The following is a 14,934-nucleotide window of genomic DNA, read 5'->3' on the forward strand; positions in this document are numbered from 1 at the left end:
CCAGGGGGCTCAAGGTCAGGCAACCCACAAGGCATGAGGGGCTGATATCAGAAGGATATATCCCTTTCCCACTATGAGCATGCAGGAATTGTTTCTCCTAATACAGAGAAAGATTAATTTACTTATTTGATTTCTTACTCATTCTTTACCACAAGGTCCCAGGAAGGATTACAAACCCAAACATTGCACATATTTCCATACAGATTTAAAGCTGTAAAAGGTTACATATATTATGAGAAATAATTTAATAATCTAATAGGATCTACTCTGGAAGGGACCAACATGGACTGTGTATTATTTGTGTATTATATATAGCATGCAAGGGAAGGAGAGGCTTGTGAAAGGAAGCATATGAATATAAATTGCACCTAACTGAAAACTGATGGACATTCAAGTTAATAATATACACTAATGTATATTGGGACACAAGTGCATGGACTTTCATCTGAGTTAAATTTAGACTTTTATCTGAGCAAACATGCACATGCTTGGGCTGTATGGTTGGAGAAGTACAGTTAAAGAAAGAGCTTGGCAATCCTGCAGGAGAAAACAACAACCCCATACACATAAAATTGGAGCAATGTGAACAATTATATGCACATGAGTAAGACATAATGGATTGACAAGTCCCACATTAAGGCTGCAATTCCGTACTCACACGGGTGAGATGAAGTCCTGCTGAACTCAGTGGGATATACCTCTCAGGCGATATGTTTAGGACTGCACTGTTAACTACCTCTAGCAGCACAAAGACAAGCTCCATGGGATGTTTATTTTTATACTGGACAGAAGACTATTCCACGCTACTTTCTATGACAGTCCTTTTCATAGAGCTGGGAATTTGCCATTCTGGCATGCAAAATGTCCCATTGAGTCTTCTGGCACTTGAATACACATTAAGGAGATGTTTGAGTTGCTCTACCTTCTCACCTTCTGGCTGCTTTGCAAGTACACTGGCGTTAACCTGAAGAAAATCCAAAACTTTACCATCGTATGCCCAGTTCCTGGGGAGGAGGCTCTATAGAAATCACTGGGGCTTATTTTCTGTGTACACAGAGGTGAGTCTCAAGGTACTAGTGCAGAATATAAATGATAAAAGGGAAACATGGGATAAAATGCCACCCCCTGTGTTAGGTACTCTGTCTGGGCTTTTAACTTGCATATGCAATGTGGCAACATTACTCTTCCCTCCCAAAATGGACTGTGAGAAAGTATTCATTGCATCCAACATAATAAGGTAAGGAAGGGTATGAAAAGCCCGAGATGAACACCAACTTGCCATAAAAGGGGGGGGGGGGATGTGTCGCAGATTGAGAGATGTAGCTTCTGATTAAGGCACTGAAAGTGACAAGTGGATTTTGCTCGAAGACAAAAGACCATTGGTGGGTCCCTGCAGCAAAGCATTTGAGAATGGATTCCATCAAAAAGGTTCTAACTGTAAGGTTTGGATTTGTCTGTGCATGTTCCTCACACAACAACAATTAAACTAACTAACTAACCAACCAGCCAACCAACCAACAGGCAAGTGATTATTTGTATGTGAGGTACAACAAAGGCACTTCTAACAACACAAACTGAACTATCATATTGCTGCACATCACTGCAAATGCAGTAAAAGTCAATGGAGGTAGTTCACATAATCAACTATGAATCATTCAGTTGTAAAGAGATATCAAATCATAAGCAAACATGTATTTGTTGATATCAAAGCACCAGCATGCACCCATCCATACCTCTTTAGAAGGTGTGGTGGCCATCTGATCCTAAACATTTAATCCTTGAAGCTGCTGGGCATGTTCCGTGAGCTGTAAGTAGCAAGGGATTTGCAAGGAGCCACTCTGATGGCTAGATTCTTTCTAATCAACTTTCACAGCTCAAATTATGGGGTATTTCACTAATAGGAGGTAAAGGAGAGATGGGACTTGCTGTATAAAAATTGATTCCAGAGACTTATCTCTGTTCAGTCTGGGCTCAAATTAACCCTTGGAGATTATACTAAAAATTAGTATTAACGATGCCCATTTTACAGGTGAAGAAACTGACACTTCTGACACAAATGATAACACAGAGGATCACAAGAGGTACAGCCAAACTTTTTCATGTTTACAACTATCACAATGCAAACTGGACTCACTTCCAAGCAAGCCTGTTTAATCACATCACACCTCAAAGTATTTTTACTCAGAACTAATTCAAGTATTTCAACAGGACTTGGTCCTTGGCAATTTGGGATTGCAGCCTTGGTATATTTTGTCTTCCCACTCCCATGTATCCTGTGGGAGATTCCTGGTGTACTCAGCACCTCACCTCAGATGGTGCTGCCAGTTTGGATCCACAGGGAAGTCCTTTTAAACAGAGAGCAATTCAGTAGAACTTCCAAGAAAGCATGCCTAAGATTGCAGCCCCACAGCACTATCCTAGTACAGTAAACAGAAACACTCTGAAGAGTTTAATGGGATATTACATCTGTATCCACTGCAGAGATTTACTAAGAAATAAAGCCCCGACTGAATTCACTGGGTCCCATTCCGAAAGAAGTGCGGCTTTATTTGCTCAGTGAACACTTTCTTCAACCCAGCGGAAAATTTCTTTGTGAGGAAAGAACTTGTGCAGGACGGTGCCGTGAAACGTCATTTGGAGCAAGTGAGAGCAGGGGATCCTGCACGCAAAGGAACTTCCAAGTGGGGACAGCGGGAATAAAATGCAACTGTTAGGGGGGAAAGTCTAATGTCTCTGGTCGTTTTTCGCTCTCGCCCCCCCATGCTGCTGCTATCCTGCATCATTCAGGCTGCTATCCCCTTTGCCGCACACAGTTTCTTACCCGGGGGGTGCGGAAAGCTCCATAAGCATACAGTGCGACTTTACTCTTTACCCGCGAGCAAGCACACAGAGCAGGATCGGGCTCTCCCCCCCCCCCCTTTCCCGGTCTTTCTCTTGCTTTAACCGCTCTCGGCTGTTGCCGCCGCGCAGCATCCCAAAGTCTAGGGAGCCGAGCCGACGGCGAGCGGGCAGCACAGAGGCATTACTGCCACTGAGCTGCGGTAGGGCCTGGAGCTGGAGGCGCCGGCGCCGCTGTTGCTTATTGCGAGGTGGGGACCGAGCGGTGGGGTGGGGGGGGGGAGGCAGAGACATTCGCCGCCGCTGCTGTGGGGGGTTGGGGGGGGATGGGACGGGCTATGGCGCTTTCCCGGCTGCAGGGAAAGTGCCCGAGCTGGGAGAAGTGTTTCTCTTGCTGCAGGAGGCGGAGGCGAGGTTGGGAGCAGGGATCCCAACTCCCCAAGTTCCCGATTCGCCTTTTGGCGGCCGCGGGAGGGGCGGGAGAGCTTCCTGGCTGCTCTGCCATGACCTCCCGGCCACCTCCAGGCAGTGTTTGCAGGCTTCCTTGCAAGCGACAGCCCCTACCATGTAACCTGACCTGTGCAGCCAGGGGCCTGGTGGTGGTGGTGGTGCGGCGGCGGCGGCAGTAGCGCGCGGCCATTGAGCTTCCTCTCCTCCTCTTCTTGCCCATGAATCTGGTGCGTCTCTCTCTCTCTCCCTCCCGATATCCTCCCCCTTCTTCTTCTCTCTCTCTCTCTCTCTTTTTTGAAAACTGATCTTTGGCTCCGAGTGTGAAAGTGATTTGAATTTGGCTCGGCGGCGCTCTGCGCAGGCGTTCAGCTGCTGGCATGCTGGCTCTTTGCGAAGCAGCTGTTTTGGGTTTGAAATTCCAACATGGCAGAGGCTGCAGTCAGTCTTCCCTTCAAAAACTTGGAATGATTTCAAATCATAGGCACCTTCACTTAACCCGAGCCCCCATTCATCAGCGAACAGATAGGATCGATGCTGCTCTAACCTACCGGGCTTCTCTACCAAACCTCCAGGTAAGATCTCCCATCGCCGTTCGTCTCTCTTCATCCTCCCCCCCCCCCGCCCGCTCTGTTTAAAATTTTATATAATTTTAAATATATCCCAGGCGGCTACGGGCGCTTTAAATTTTCTGCGTGTGCCTTTTAAATATTAAATCTAAGCCATAATGCTTTAAATCTATATTTAAATATAGGACATGCTCCAGACTGGTTTATTCTTTTCTCCTTTTTCCCCCCGTTCCGTTTTTCTCATCTAAGCGCAGCGTGGAAAGTAAAGAGATAGCATCGCGGTGGATGGTTCCCCCCCCCCTTCCTTGATCGTTGCTAACAATAGTCAGGAGCCCAAGAGTTCGCGATTGCGAGATTTAGAGCTTCCCCCTCCACCCCACCCCGCCGCCAAATCCACTTTCGCTTAAGTGGGTCTCTTTTATTTTTTCAAATTGGAGTCCAAGCAGGAACGCGCGGATAAGATGCGACTTAGGTGTATTGGGGGAACGAACTTTTAAGCAAATTAGTGCGAATGAGGATCGGCGGAAGGGGAAAGTTAGGGTTAAATTGCCGTGTTTTAGTTCAGGGGGGGGCGTGAATATGTCAAGAGAAGCTGATGCAGTAAAATGTAAGCACATCATCGTGGAGGGAGGGGGGACAGCACGGTGGGCGTATTGTTGGCTTGGAACGGAGAGAAAGATGTATAATTTAATGGTATATACAATCCACTGATCCTATTACTATTCTCCCTGGAGCTCTTGTTAGTTTCAATGGGAGTGAGTGAAATTGACATGGACTTGTATTCGTGGTCATGTGCTCTTCTCTCCCCCCCCCCCCTTTCTTTCTTCTCTTGTGATCTGAGATCCCCTTTTTGTTGATGTTGCTTTCCCACTTAATTATATGCATGTAGGTTAAATGAATACCTGACGAAAGGGCCCACGTTTCAAGGCAGTGACATTTGATAGCTGAGAGGAAAAGTGGCTTTAATGAAAAGCAACCTTTGGAATTCCTGCTTGTGAGGAGGAGAAGAAGAGGAAGAGGGGGAAAAAATCCAATTCAGCTTTTTTGTGCTGCCAGCAAGAAATGATCAGTAGCACCAGTGTTTATGGTATGTCTGCTTTTGGGATCTATGTCTTTCTATTTCTTTCTTTCTCTCTTTCTTTGCATGTAGATAAATTTTAAAAGCGCATGATGAAAAAAAATATCTGAGGACTTTGCATGTGGATATGGCTAGAGATAAATGATGTTAATGGTAAAGCTTCAAGTGTGTAAATAAGCAGTTTTTGTGTGTTATCATTTTGTTTCTGATTTCTGCTTTGATTGTAGTATTACTTTTGTTCTCAGTTGCAATGCTAAAGTTGCATGTTACCAAAAGTGAACTGTGTACACTCAAATACTATGTAAATTAGTAAACTCACTGACTGTAAAAAGGGGAGGGGGAAACCCTGAACATATCTATGCCTACACTCACAGCAAATGTTTCCTTTTTAATTTTAAAGTAATAGTTATAGTTTCTTAGTCTATACTACTGTTATATCTTTCCTCCCTCTACTTTTTTGTAGGTTTTAGATCAGGATAGGAAAATAAGATGATTCATAGGTGCACAATAACCAATTCTTCTGCCTCCCTCTTCCAGTTTTAATAGCGACTTGTGTATTTTCTGTCCTTTTTTCCATATAGCTGCTTGTCACTGCAACATACTTTTAAATGATTGTAAGAGGCCACATTCTACAAAACACCTTTAAAAAAATAGGCCTGGAGGGATGTGATGAGATGGGGCAGGGAGGATTTCAACATATTGCAGTTTACAAAAGTCCAGTTACAGAAGCTTAGAGAAAGTATAACAGCAGATTTTGTTTTGCACACAAATGCAAAAATTAGGAATTTGTGGGGTGACAGAAGGACAGTGAATTGTCTTACTTTTACTAGTCTGTGGGAGAAGCAAATAAGGACAGAGCAAAACCTCATGGTCAGCTTAAGTACGTGACCACTGATCTTTCCTAACAAACCTGAATCCAAAGCAAAGCTTGAGTGCCAAATGTCCACTCCTAGGCTGATGCTAGTAGGTGCCTGTATCTCTCCAAAGTAACCCTGAGCCGCTGTTACAATAGGGATGATTATCTGATTATTATTATTTATTTATTTTGCATTTGGAACTTGTTGACTTTAAGGCGATCAATACAGCAACTGTTTATTTTAGATGCACATAATTTGCCCTGAGACATGTTTTTAAGGGGGAGGGGGGAGAGAGCAGGAAGACACGGCTTTCTCTTTCTCTTCTCTCCCTGCCCCCCCCCCCCCCGCTTTTATTTCCTAGAGCTGTTGGAGCGAATGTGATTGCCAGATGGGAGATTTCCCTCTGTGATGTTAAAGCTGTAATATATATTCACAGCAGATTGGACCTGCTGCTTGTGATGAGGATATTACATTTATAAATTTTAAATCGGGAATTGGATAGTGTGCTGAGGGCTGAAATTGGATGGGGTGGATGGTGGCCACTGTTTAAATGCAATTCCTGGATGATGATGATGATAATTCTAATAGTAGTAATACACAGTAATCATGGTTGGGTGACATTGCTTTGTATATTGTATGGCACTTGTGCACTTTATTCTCTCCCCCCCAACCCCTCTGGGTCTGCCCTCTTCTCCTTCTCTCCACCCCCACCTCTACTTCTCAATTTCCTAGTAGAATATCTTGACCAGCAGAGTGATTTTGAAAGCGGCCGAGTTTTCGGGGAGGGGTGAAGAGGATGAGAGTGTGTGAGAGCACCAATGTAATCAGTTCTGCAACTGAATGTGTGTGTGTATTATATATATATCAAAAGAAAAAACATGATGCAGTGATTGTTGTTAGTAGATGCACCTAGTTGTTGTTTTGTCCAGTGTTGTGGCGTGTCAGGAGCAGAACCCTGAAAAGCTGGAGAGTAGGACTGAGTCACACTCCAGCAGTTCTGCTGTTGCAAATTAAAAGTGTGTTGTGGTCAGGAAATGAAAGCTACTGTGTCCCTTTTGAACAAGTCGTTTATCAAGGGGAACATCTATTAAGCAGCCACTTGTCATGATGATGCTCCAAGGGGGGAAAAGTTAGGTCTGAGTTGGGGAAGCTGCTTTGAATTGACTCCTCATCTGAAAAATAAAAATAAAAATGGACTTCTGTGTTTGTCACTCCCAGAAAGAAATTTTTAAGAAAAAAAGAGTCAGCAGATCCTCCTTACACTTTTGGTTTTGAGTTGTTTAACATAAGGCTGTATCTGATATTTTCCCTATGATATAGATGTATATTTTAAGAAGAAAACTTCAAACAGTTAGTCTGTTGCTTTTGCGCTTTAATGTTTGTGGTTCAGGCTTTATTTTTGTGTGTGTGTGCTTCCCTGCATTGCATCTTTAGGAATATATTTCATCTGGGGGACTTGATGGGATGAAATACACTCGTAAGTTTGTTTTCCATGTGACAGTTGCAAGGTTTAGACAGTGAAAATTAATCCCAGATTTCTAACCTCTGATAAATCTGCTTTTTGTTGTATTTGTCATTAGCTCTTTATCGGGGAAATCTTTCCAGTGCTGGTATTTATGCAAGAAATTGGGCATTACTTTGTACCACATCAGGAGACACGTTAAGAACATCTTTGCCCTTTCCACCTTCTCTTTGACAAGTGCACTGCATGTGGATTCTTACTGTAAGCATTTGTATCCTAGACAAGGATACATAGCTATAGATAACTCATGTCAAAAATACCATTTTAGAAAACCACAATATAGGTGAATTTTCGCTGGACTTTCAGAGAAGTTCTGAATTTTCTTTGCCAGACAGCTTTTTGTTAATAAGAGAATGAAGTATTCCTTGAAATCAGGCATTTTTTAGCACTCCTCTGTCCTTACTGAAAAACAAGTGCTATTTGTGGACAGTTTGGACCAGGTCTCAGCAAAAATGCAATAGGACTTTGGGTGTTAGATTTGCCAATGAGTTGTGTCTGTTGCATTATTATGAAAAAGCTTTATTAATGTGTGATATTTGAAACAAGATGTGATTACTATACAAACTTTGTGCCCAGTCATCATTCCTTACCCCCAGACAAAAGAGATTTATACAACAGTAACCAGCTGTATTGGAGAAAGTGTGGGATGTGTGTCAGTTATGTGACACACAATATGGTATTTACCATTGGTAATAAGCATTGGCTTCAGGTACCATCCATATAAACATAGCAGAGGATGGAATACATGACCCCCACCATCAGTATATCTGATACATCAAGGAAGTTTTCTCCAAGTTCTTTCTAATGGTAGCAATTCAGCATGAGAGCTTTATTCCTAATATTTTCTAGTGCATGTTGGCTCAGAATATATTCTGTGCCTTGCATTAATACTGAGGTTATATTTATGTTCTATTGCTTGTTTTTATGACCACATGATGAATTTCAAAAGTTTATTTATTGATAACAGTGTACTGAAGAATTCCCCCCCACCCTTTCATTCTTTTAGTGCTTTAGGTCGCAGAACTTGAACTTAGAAATATAATTGTTCATTGTGCATGAAAATGCTGAAAGAGGGGTTTATGCGTGCTTTAAAATATTGCTTTGGGAGACTGATCATTCTGATGTGTGTGTAGCTGTCAATTAGTTAGCTCTGTGTGTGCATGCAAGAAGTATTTGGGTGTAATGTCTGATCTTCCTGCAGTCTTAATCATCAATTAATCAGTTAATCTGCTTGTTTGGGAGCCATTTTAATGATACAAAATCAGCATGATAGCTGTATGTAGGAAACTCCCTTGCATGTTTTTAATCTGCTAGTCTCATTTAGCGTTGTTAGATCCGATAAAGGAAAATATTTGGCTCTTTGCCCCCAGTTAACATACACTTTATAAGAACTTAAGTTTGCATTGTATAACTTTACAAAAAGCGCCAGGTTTATTGACTAATGTTTATTTAATTAACTGGAATTTCATCATGATTTATTGATGGGAGGGAATTGTTATACGGGCATTTTGTGAAGTAATGGAGCATTTTTTCTGTCAATCAGCATGATAAAGTATTTCATCAGCGTGTTTACCTCCTTCTCCTCTCTCTCCCCCCACTGCCATTAATAAGCAAAGGATTTAAAGTTAACAAGAATCATTAAATATGAACTTGCCTTTCTTTACACAACGCAACCCAACCCAAACAAAATGATCCAAGTTGGTAATAATGGACTAACTTTGATTCTATTAATTTTTATGTACATCTACTAATAAATCAACATACTTCTTTTGAGCTTGGGGAAGGCGTGGTAATAGTTGGCAAAAGCAGCACAGTGGGCTAATTGAGAGTCATCCTATTCCAATTACATTTTGGTAGTAAAATATGTGGAATTTAGTTAATTTTTATTTTGTACCAGATTCTCTCTCTCCTCCTCCCCATGCTTTTAAATTCCTGATTGTACACCATGGTTATGGTTACAGGTTATTAAACTCTCTTTGCTAGAAATGCTATCTTTTAAAGTGAAAACTGATATATCTTATGGGAAACATCTGGGAGCTTTAAGTGTAGCAGGGGGTCTAGCATCCTTTTATTAATAGACAAACCTATACCCACTTACCTGATAATTTAACTAAATTGGATTTACCTCTAAGTAGACATGCATAGGATTGTGAGAAGCCGCCAACCCCCACAAAAATACACAAGGATATCTTCCAGGTGTAAAATCCATGATGCAGTGTTAATTATGAGCATTAGTTGTACTATCAGATATACACAAACAGCCTAGCTTTTCATTTTTTAAACTTCTGTCCTTCAAAATATAGTGGTGAGAAGCTGGAAGCTGGGTAAAAATGGAAGTCTATATAGTCAGCCTACCACACAGTGTGAGTGACGGCGAAACTTCCAAGGAAGGTCAAATTAAAATTAGATATGTCAGCATTTTTGTAGGAAGAGGGGCTTGGAACATATTATTTGAAAAGCAGCGTAAGCTTGTGTTTGCTAGTTCTACAACAGCAAATATGAAAATACCTGTTGATTAACCCGTGAGAATAAAAGTCCTAAAACACAATGAATTCTGTCATTCCAGGAAGAAATCAGTGGGTATCCTCCCAAAAATAAGTTCTTATAGGAGTAGGAACTTTATCCTGCTCTAAAGCAAATTAGAATTCTCTTCATCAACATAACTTCATGAGGGTAGCTGGATATCAAGGCGCTAGAAGAACAATGATAGGCAGCTTCTTGTTCTGGCAATGTCAGTAAATGGTACCTGTGAGATGCTTCATTATAGCACATTTAATTTCAAAGCTAAATTTTATTTAAAGTGGAAGTGATTTTGCCCCCTGAAGTGCAGAACTAATGTAGCTATTTTTCTTTAGTGACAATCTGTTTTATTAACATTTGTTTAAAAATAATATTTGTTGCTGCCAGTTTATCATTTGTTTTTGTCATTAAACAGTGTAAATTCTATAAGCATATCCTTGAAGGATATTACCTTAATTTACATTATTAACTGAGAATTTAACTGATTGTTTTCAAGTGCAGTTTAAGAAATAACTGTACAATGTACTGTAAATGCAATATCCTAAAAAGATTATTGCAAAAAGATTGATACCTCTTTCCATATCAGAATGAACAATGTGTCATATTGGATCTCTTCTGTGCCTATTTGTACCCACTTAAATTCATTTACACACAAAACTACATTGCCTCTTTTTAAACTTACATCACCTTCAAAAGAATATATTTAATTCAACTCTCCTGTCCATTGTTTGTATTTAATATGTCCAAATACAGCTTTGGCAATAAACATTGATGTAAAGCTTATGGTTAATATTGGCTATGGAAGAAACCGGACTGCAATTCTGTACCCAGTTAGAATTGAAGCCGCAATCATAGTAGTCTTATGACAACTGCACAGCTAACATTTGAACTTGTCTCTTGATTTTTTAAAATTTTCTCTTTAATGGTTTTTTTTAAAAAAAAAATGTTTTAAGTGTAGCTAAAATCAGCATTTTAATTCTCTCCAAGTTTATTTTCCAAAGCTCAGCATCTTAATATACTGCATTTTTCTTTTGTATAAGTTGGGGACCTGTTTATGTGTGATTCTTAGGTATCCTTAAAGGCCAGAAGAAAGAGTGATGTTGTAGTAATCTGCATGCTTACTGACTAAGTGTGTATATGCATGTGTAGGATCAGGCTGCATGTGGGTAACATACTCCTGTGCACTACAATTTGTACCAGTGCTTCGACTCTTGTGAAGTGATTAGTGCTCTGTGTAAGTATGTGGTGACAGCTATGCTTATGGATGTGAAGAAACCATTAAGTGCAGTAGCATTAACCTTTTCAGTATGTCTCATCTGAAGTGTGAACTTTAGTTTGTTGGGATGTTCAGCAACAATTGCCTAACCCCATCCTCTCTTCCTTTCTCCCATTACCTCTCCTCACCACTCTCATTACTTTCTGCCTTCTGTGTTGACATGGGGGAAACTCATAAAGTCGGTGCTGCAAGAATCAGGTTTGAAGATTGTTACAGGCATCACAATTTGATACCTAAAACAAATTTAAAAATCAAGCATCCTTTTCAAGTTATAACTGAAGGTCCAGCCAGGATGTATCTGAACACACTTGAAGAGGTGCCATTTATTTTCAAAAGAGATTTCTCCCATCACTCGTGAACAGCTCCACCATGCAGAGAGAGATATCAAAAGAGCTCAGAGAAGCAACAATATTCTTTCATGTTGTCGAGTACTTGGACACTTATAAGATTGTTTCCAAGAAGGGAAAAGAATTGATCCTGTTTTGAATTCCTTGTTGTTGGCATTTGTGAGCCATGTTCCGTAGAGAAAGCTATAAAAATTAAATTCCTTATCCATTGGGTTTGTAATGTGAATACAAATTTACTTCTGGCACATGCACCAATGGTAGTCTAAGCAAAGTGTGTCTGAAAAAAGGAAAATGGTGTGTTCGTGTGTGTGAGAGAGAGAGAGAGAAAGAGAGAGCGCACATTTGACTATATATATTTATCTTCTGTGTCTCTACAAATAACTATTTTTGCTGAATCTAGCAGCATGGATTTTAATCAAGCATTTTAATTCATATGCTTGCTTTAAAGTAAATAATTGAATGGGACATGGGCATGTACAGTGTGTTTAGTCAGCAGCAAACCCCAGTGCATTCAATTGGACTTACTTACGAGTAAGTGTGCACAGGACTGCAGTACTATGAACATTTACTCTCAAGTAAGTGCCATGGAACTTTGTGTACCCACAAATAGGAATGGGCTGTGACAGTTGCCATCTAATTACCTGCATTGTGCCTTTAAGAGCAGCCTGAAACTACAGAAATCTAGCCTGTAAATCTTTTCTGATCACTTTATCTCTGTGCCAGGAAACCTGTTTGCTTTCTATGCTAAGCTGCTGTTCAAGACACAGAAGGAGACAGGAATGGGAATATAAGATTGCACTCCTATATAGGCATTTTAGCATTTTTGTTATGAAAAGAAGTTACTGAGTGAATATATATTGAGTCCAAATCAATCAATGTAGGAAGTCTCTGAATTGGACTGTTTAGTAAAGAAAAAAAGACCCTGAAATAACACCTTAATATGAGAATTGTATTGCAAATATTGGTGAATTACATTCCACAAAATGTCTTGTAATGGTAATCAGCAAGCAAATGCTTTTTTACAAATGAAAGTATTTGTGTATAATTGCCTTCAATATAATGAAGTAAGGGGGGGGGGTTAAATGTACTTTGGTTGTTTTTTAAAAAACCCTATTGACTGGCATAGATACCAGCCCATCAATATCATTGGGATTACTCCAGAGTAAGTGATCTGAGCACAAAAGCTTATTGAAGCAAATCTATATTTGAAATGGCTAATGAAGAAACGAAAGAACAAGAAACATCTTGTGATCTTTGTTTCATTAACCCCATTACTTTGAACTGTTGCTAATTATATGCCATGCAGTGGTATGTGGCAAAGTATATACTGTGTAAGCTTTCTCCTGCTTTTCCTTTGTTACTCTTTCATCAATCCTGCTAAATTCTTCGGCTGCCGTAATGCTTGGATTTAACTGGCTCATTATCTCTATGTATAAAGCTATAGAGTGGAGAGCACTTGTAACTCGTGTTGCTTTCAGCTGGAGGTGTTCTGATGTGTGACAGCAATTGTGTTTGCTAGTAGGATGGATCACATTTTGAGGAAACATTTTAAAGATTTCGTTGGCTTTTAGTTTTACCAAATAGTCAGGGCAGCACCACCAGAAGAATTCAAAAGCTACTACGAGATGAAGTGCTTCTCAGTGACCTACATCGGGATGTATCCTTACAACGGAGCATGTTTTGAATGCGTGCTTATTAGGGTTTCCCAACTCACTTTTCACTTTCATGATCCTTTCCATAGTTCCAGCTAGTTTTATTGAATGACTCATAGTAGAATAATTAGTAGAACATTTTGTATGGGGGTTGAACAATGGGAAGATTTTTTTTATGACACACACATCCATGTTAAAATGTTACTTTTTCAAAATACATTGTTTTAGCTTTCAGTAAAGTGTATTGGATTTAAGAGTATGAATTATTAAAATGTTTCATTCATTTCATATTTAATACTTTCTTCAAGGAACTTGTGATAGCGTACACTATCTTTCTCCGGTTTTTTATTCAAGAGTCTCAGATTGAGAGACAGTTTCACAGCCACCCAGTAGATTTGTAGCAGAGCGGGGATTTGAGCCTGAGTCTTCTCAGTCCTTGTGAAATCACTGCACTAGAGGTAGCCAAAGTGGTGCCCCCCCCCCCAGTTGTATTCTAGCTCCCATCAGACCCAGCTAGTGTGGCCAGTGGTCAGGGATGATGGAAGCCCAACACCATCTGAAGGCACTATTTTGTCTATCCCTGCACTAAACCACACTGGCTCACACATTAATGTACCTTTGAAAAAAACTGGGATGATCTAGTTCCCCAGGACAATAACTTTCCTCTTCTATGTTTGCTACTCCAAGTATAGGAGTGTCCTACAGCCTTCCCATACATTGGGGAAGGATTTGACTTGTTCCTTAGATTCTTATTTTTCACTTTCTTCATCGTGACGTAAATAAAGTTATTTAGCCTTATGGAATTGTTGGCTGCACAGATATCTAAAGAACTAAGGGCTGGTAGATGTTGTGGTTGTTTTTAAAGCTGACTGATGTTTGTGCAGTGGATATGTCTGGGGAAATGATTGATTTATGTGCCTTTGAAACATTTTGTATTTTAATTCACTATTTAAACCTTGGTGAAACTTCTGATGCAACATAACTTTATTTTAAGATATTGTTGCCCAATAAATTCCTGTTCAATTTTATTGGGTTGTCTTTAAACTGAATTGGGTTTTGTCACTGTAAGGAAGAATTTTACTCCCAAGTTTGCAGGATATAATGAGGGGTGTATGTCCTAAAATTTGTTCAAAGTAAAATATGTTGAATAGTAAGCAAGTATACACAGTAACACGGTATGTGGGCTTTTAGTTCTGCTGTTTGTTTCCAAAGGCCAAACTTTGGCTTTTGTTTCTGAACTAGATGCATCTTTCATAATCATTTTATTAAAACAGTGACACACTTCTCAAATTGGAGTGCTTTGATCTCTTAACTTTTTGTTCCTTCCCTCCCCTAAAAATAACTACAGGAAGAATGCTTTCCAACTCCAGAATTATTTTAATGTTAGAATGAGAAAAATAGTGATCTTCTAACAAAAATAATAGTGAAAGAAAAAATGCCAGTGAATTAAGATATTGGTGTCTGCATAGACATTTGTTTCAAAAAAGTAGGTTTAGGCTTATTAACTAGTTTTAAGAAGTGTCTTATTATTTGTGAGCATTTTGCAGGTAATATTGCACATATACAAGTGATTTTATTTTTACTTTTCCAGTTTTAAACACTTCAGGAAGTGATTCCTTAATAAGTTTGGTATACTCACAAATAATAAACCTCTGTGATGATGCATTTAAAAATCAGCTAGCTATAGTTATGCTGTTGCATGTTACGCTGCAAGCAGTTGTACAATTACACTAACTGAGGTATCCTTTTCAAGAAGCTTTATCACCCCCATTCTCATTTTGAACATGATGTTCCTTTTTAAAGAATATCATCTATATCCAATCCTAGG

The 14,934-nt window shown here is 39.8% G+C and overlaps 2 protein-coding genes across 12 annotated transcripts in view; one reads left to right on the forward strand and one right to left on the reverse strand.

Moving 5' to 3' along the window:
* LOC310664653 (uncharacterized protein) overlaps positions 1-14,934 on the reverse strand; it is a gene marked incomplete at its 5' end in the record, with an annotated part of 413,140 nt that overhangs the window by 270,666 nt on the left and 127,540 nt on the right. The window contains one exon of one of the 10 annotated variants that reach the window (XR_014505017.1): positions 436-964. The exons of the other annotated variants lie outside the window; for them this stretch is intronic. Of the gene's footprint in view, positions 1-435; positions 965-14,934 lie in introns of those variants that run through there. 10 annotated transcript variants of the gene reach the window in all.
* The window catches only part of FIGN (fidgetin, microtubule severing factor), a 125,110-nt gene continuing 113,266 nt past the window's right edge, over positions 3,091-14,934 (forward strand). For both annotated transcript variants that reach the window (XM_083408325.1, XM_083408327.1), the window contains exons 1-2: positions 3,091-3,860; positions 4,744-4,941. In XM_083408325.1, coding sequence (XP_083264451.1) covers positions 4,917-4,941 — 25 coding nt within the window. In that variant the 5' untranslated portion in view covers positions 3,091-3,860; positions 4,744-4,916. The remainder of the gene's footprint in view (positions 3,861-4,743; positions 4,942-14,934) is intronic.

Source organism: Podarcis tiliguerta (genome assembly GCF_965153285.1).
Source record: "Podarcis tiliguerta genome assembly, chromosome: 1".
Classification (NCBI taxonomy): Eukaryota; Metazoa; Chordata; class Lepidosauria; order Squamata; family Lacertidae; genus Podarcis; species Podarcis tiliguerta.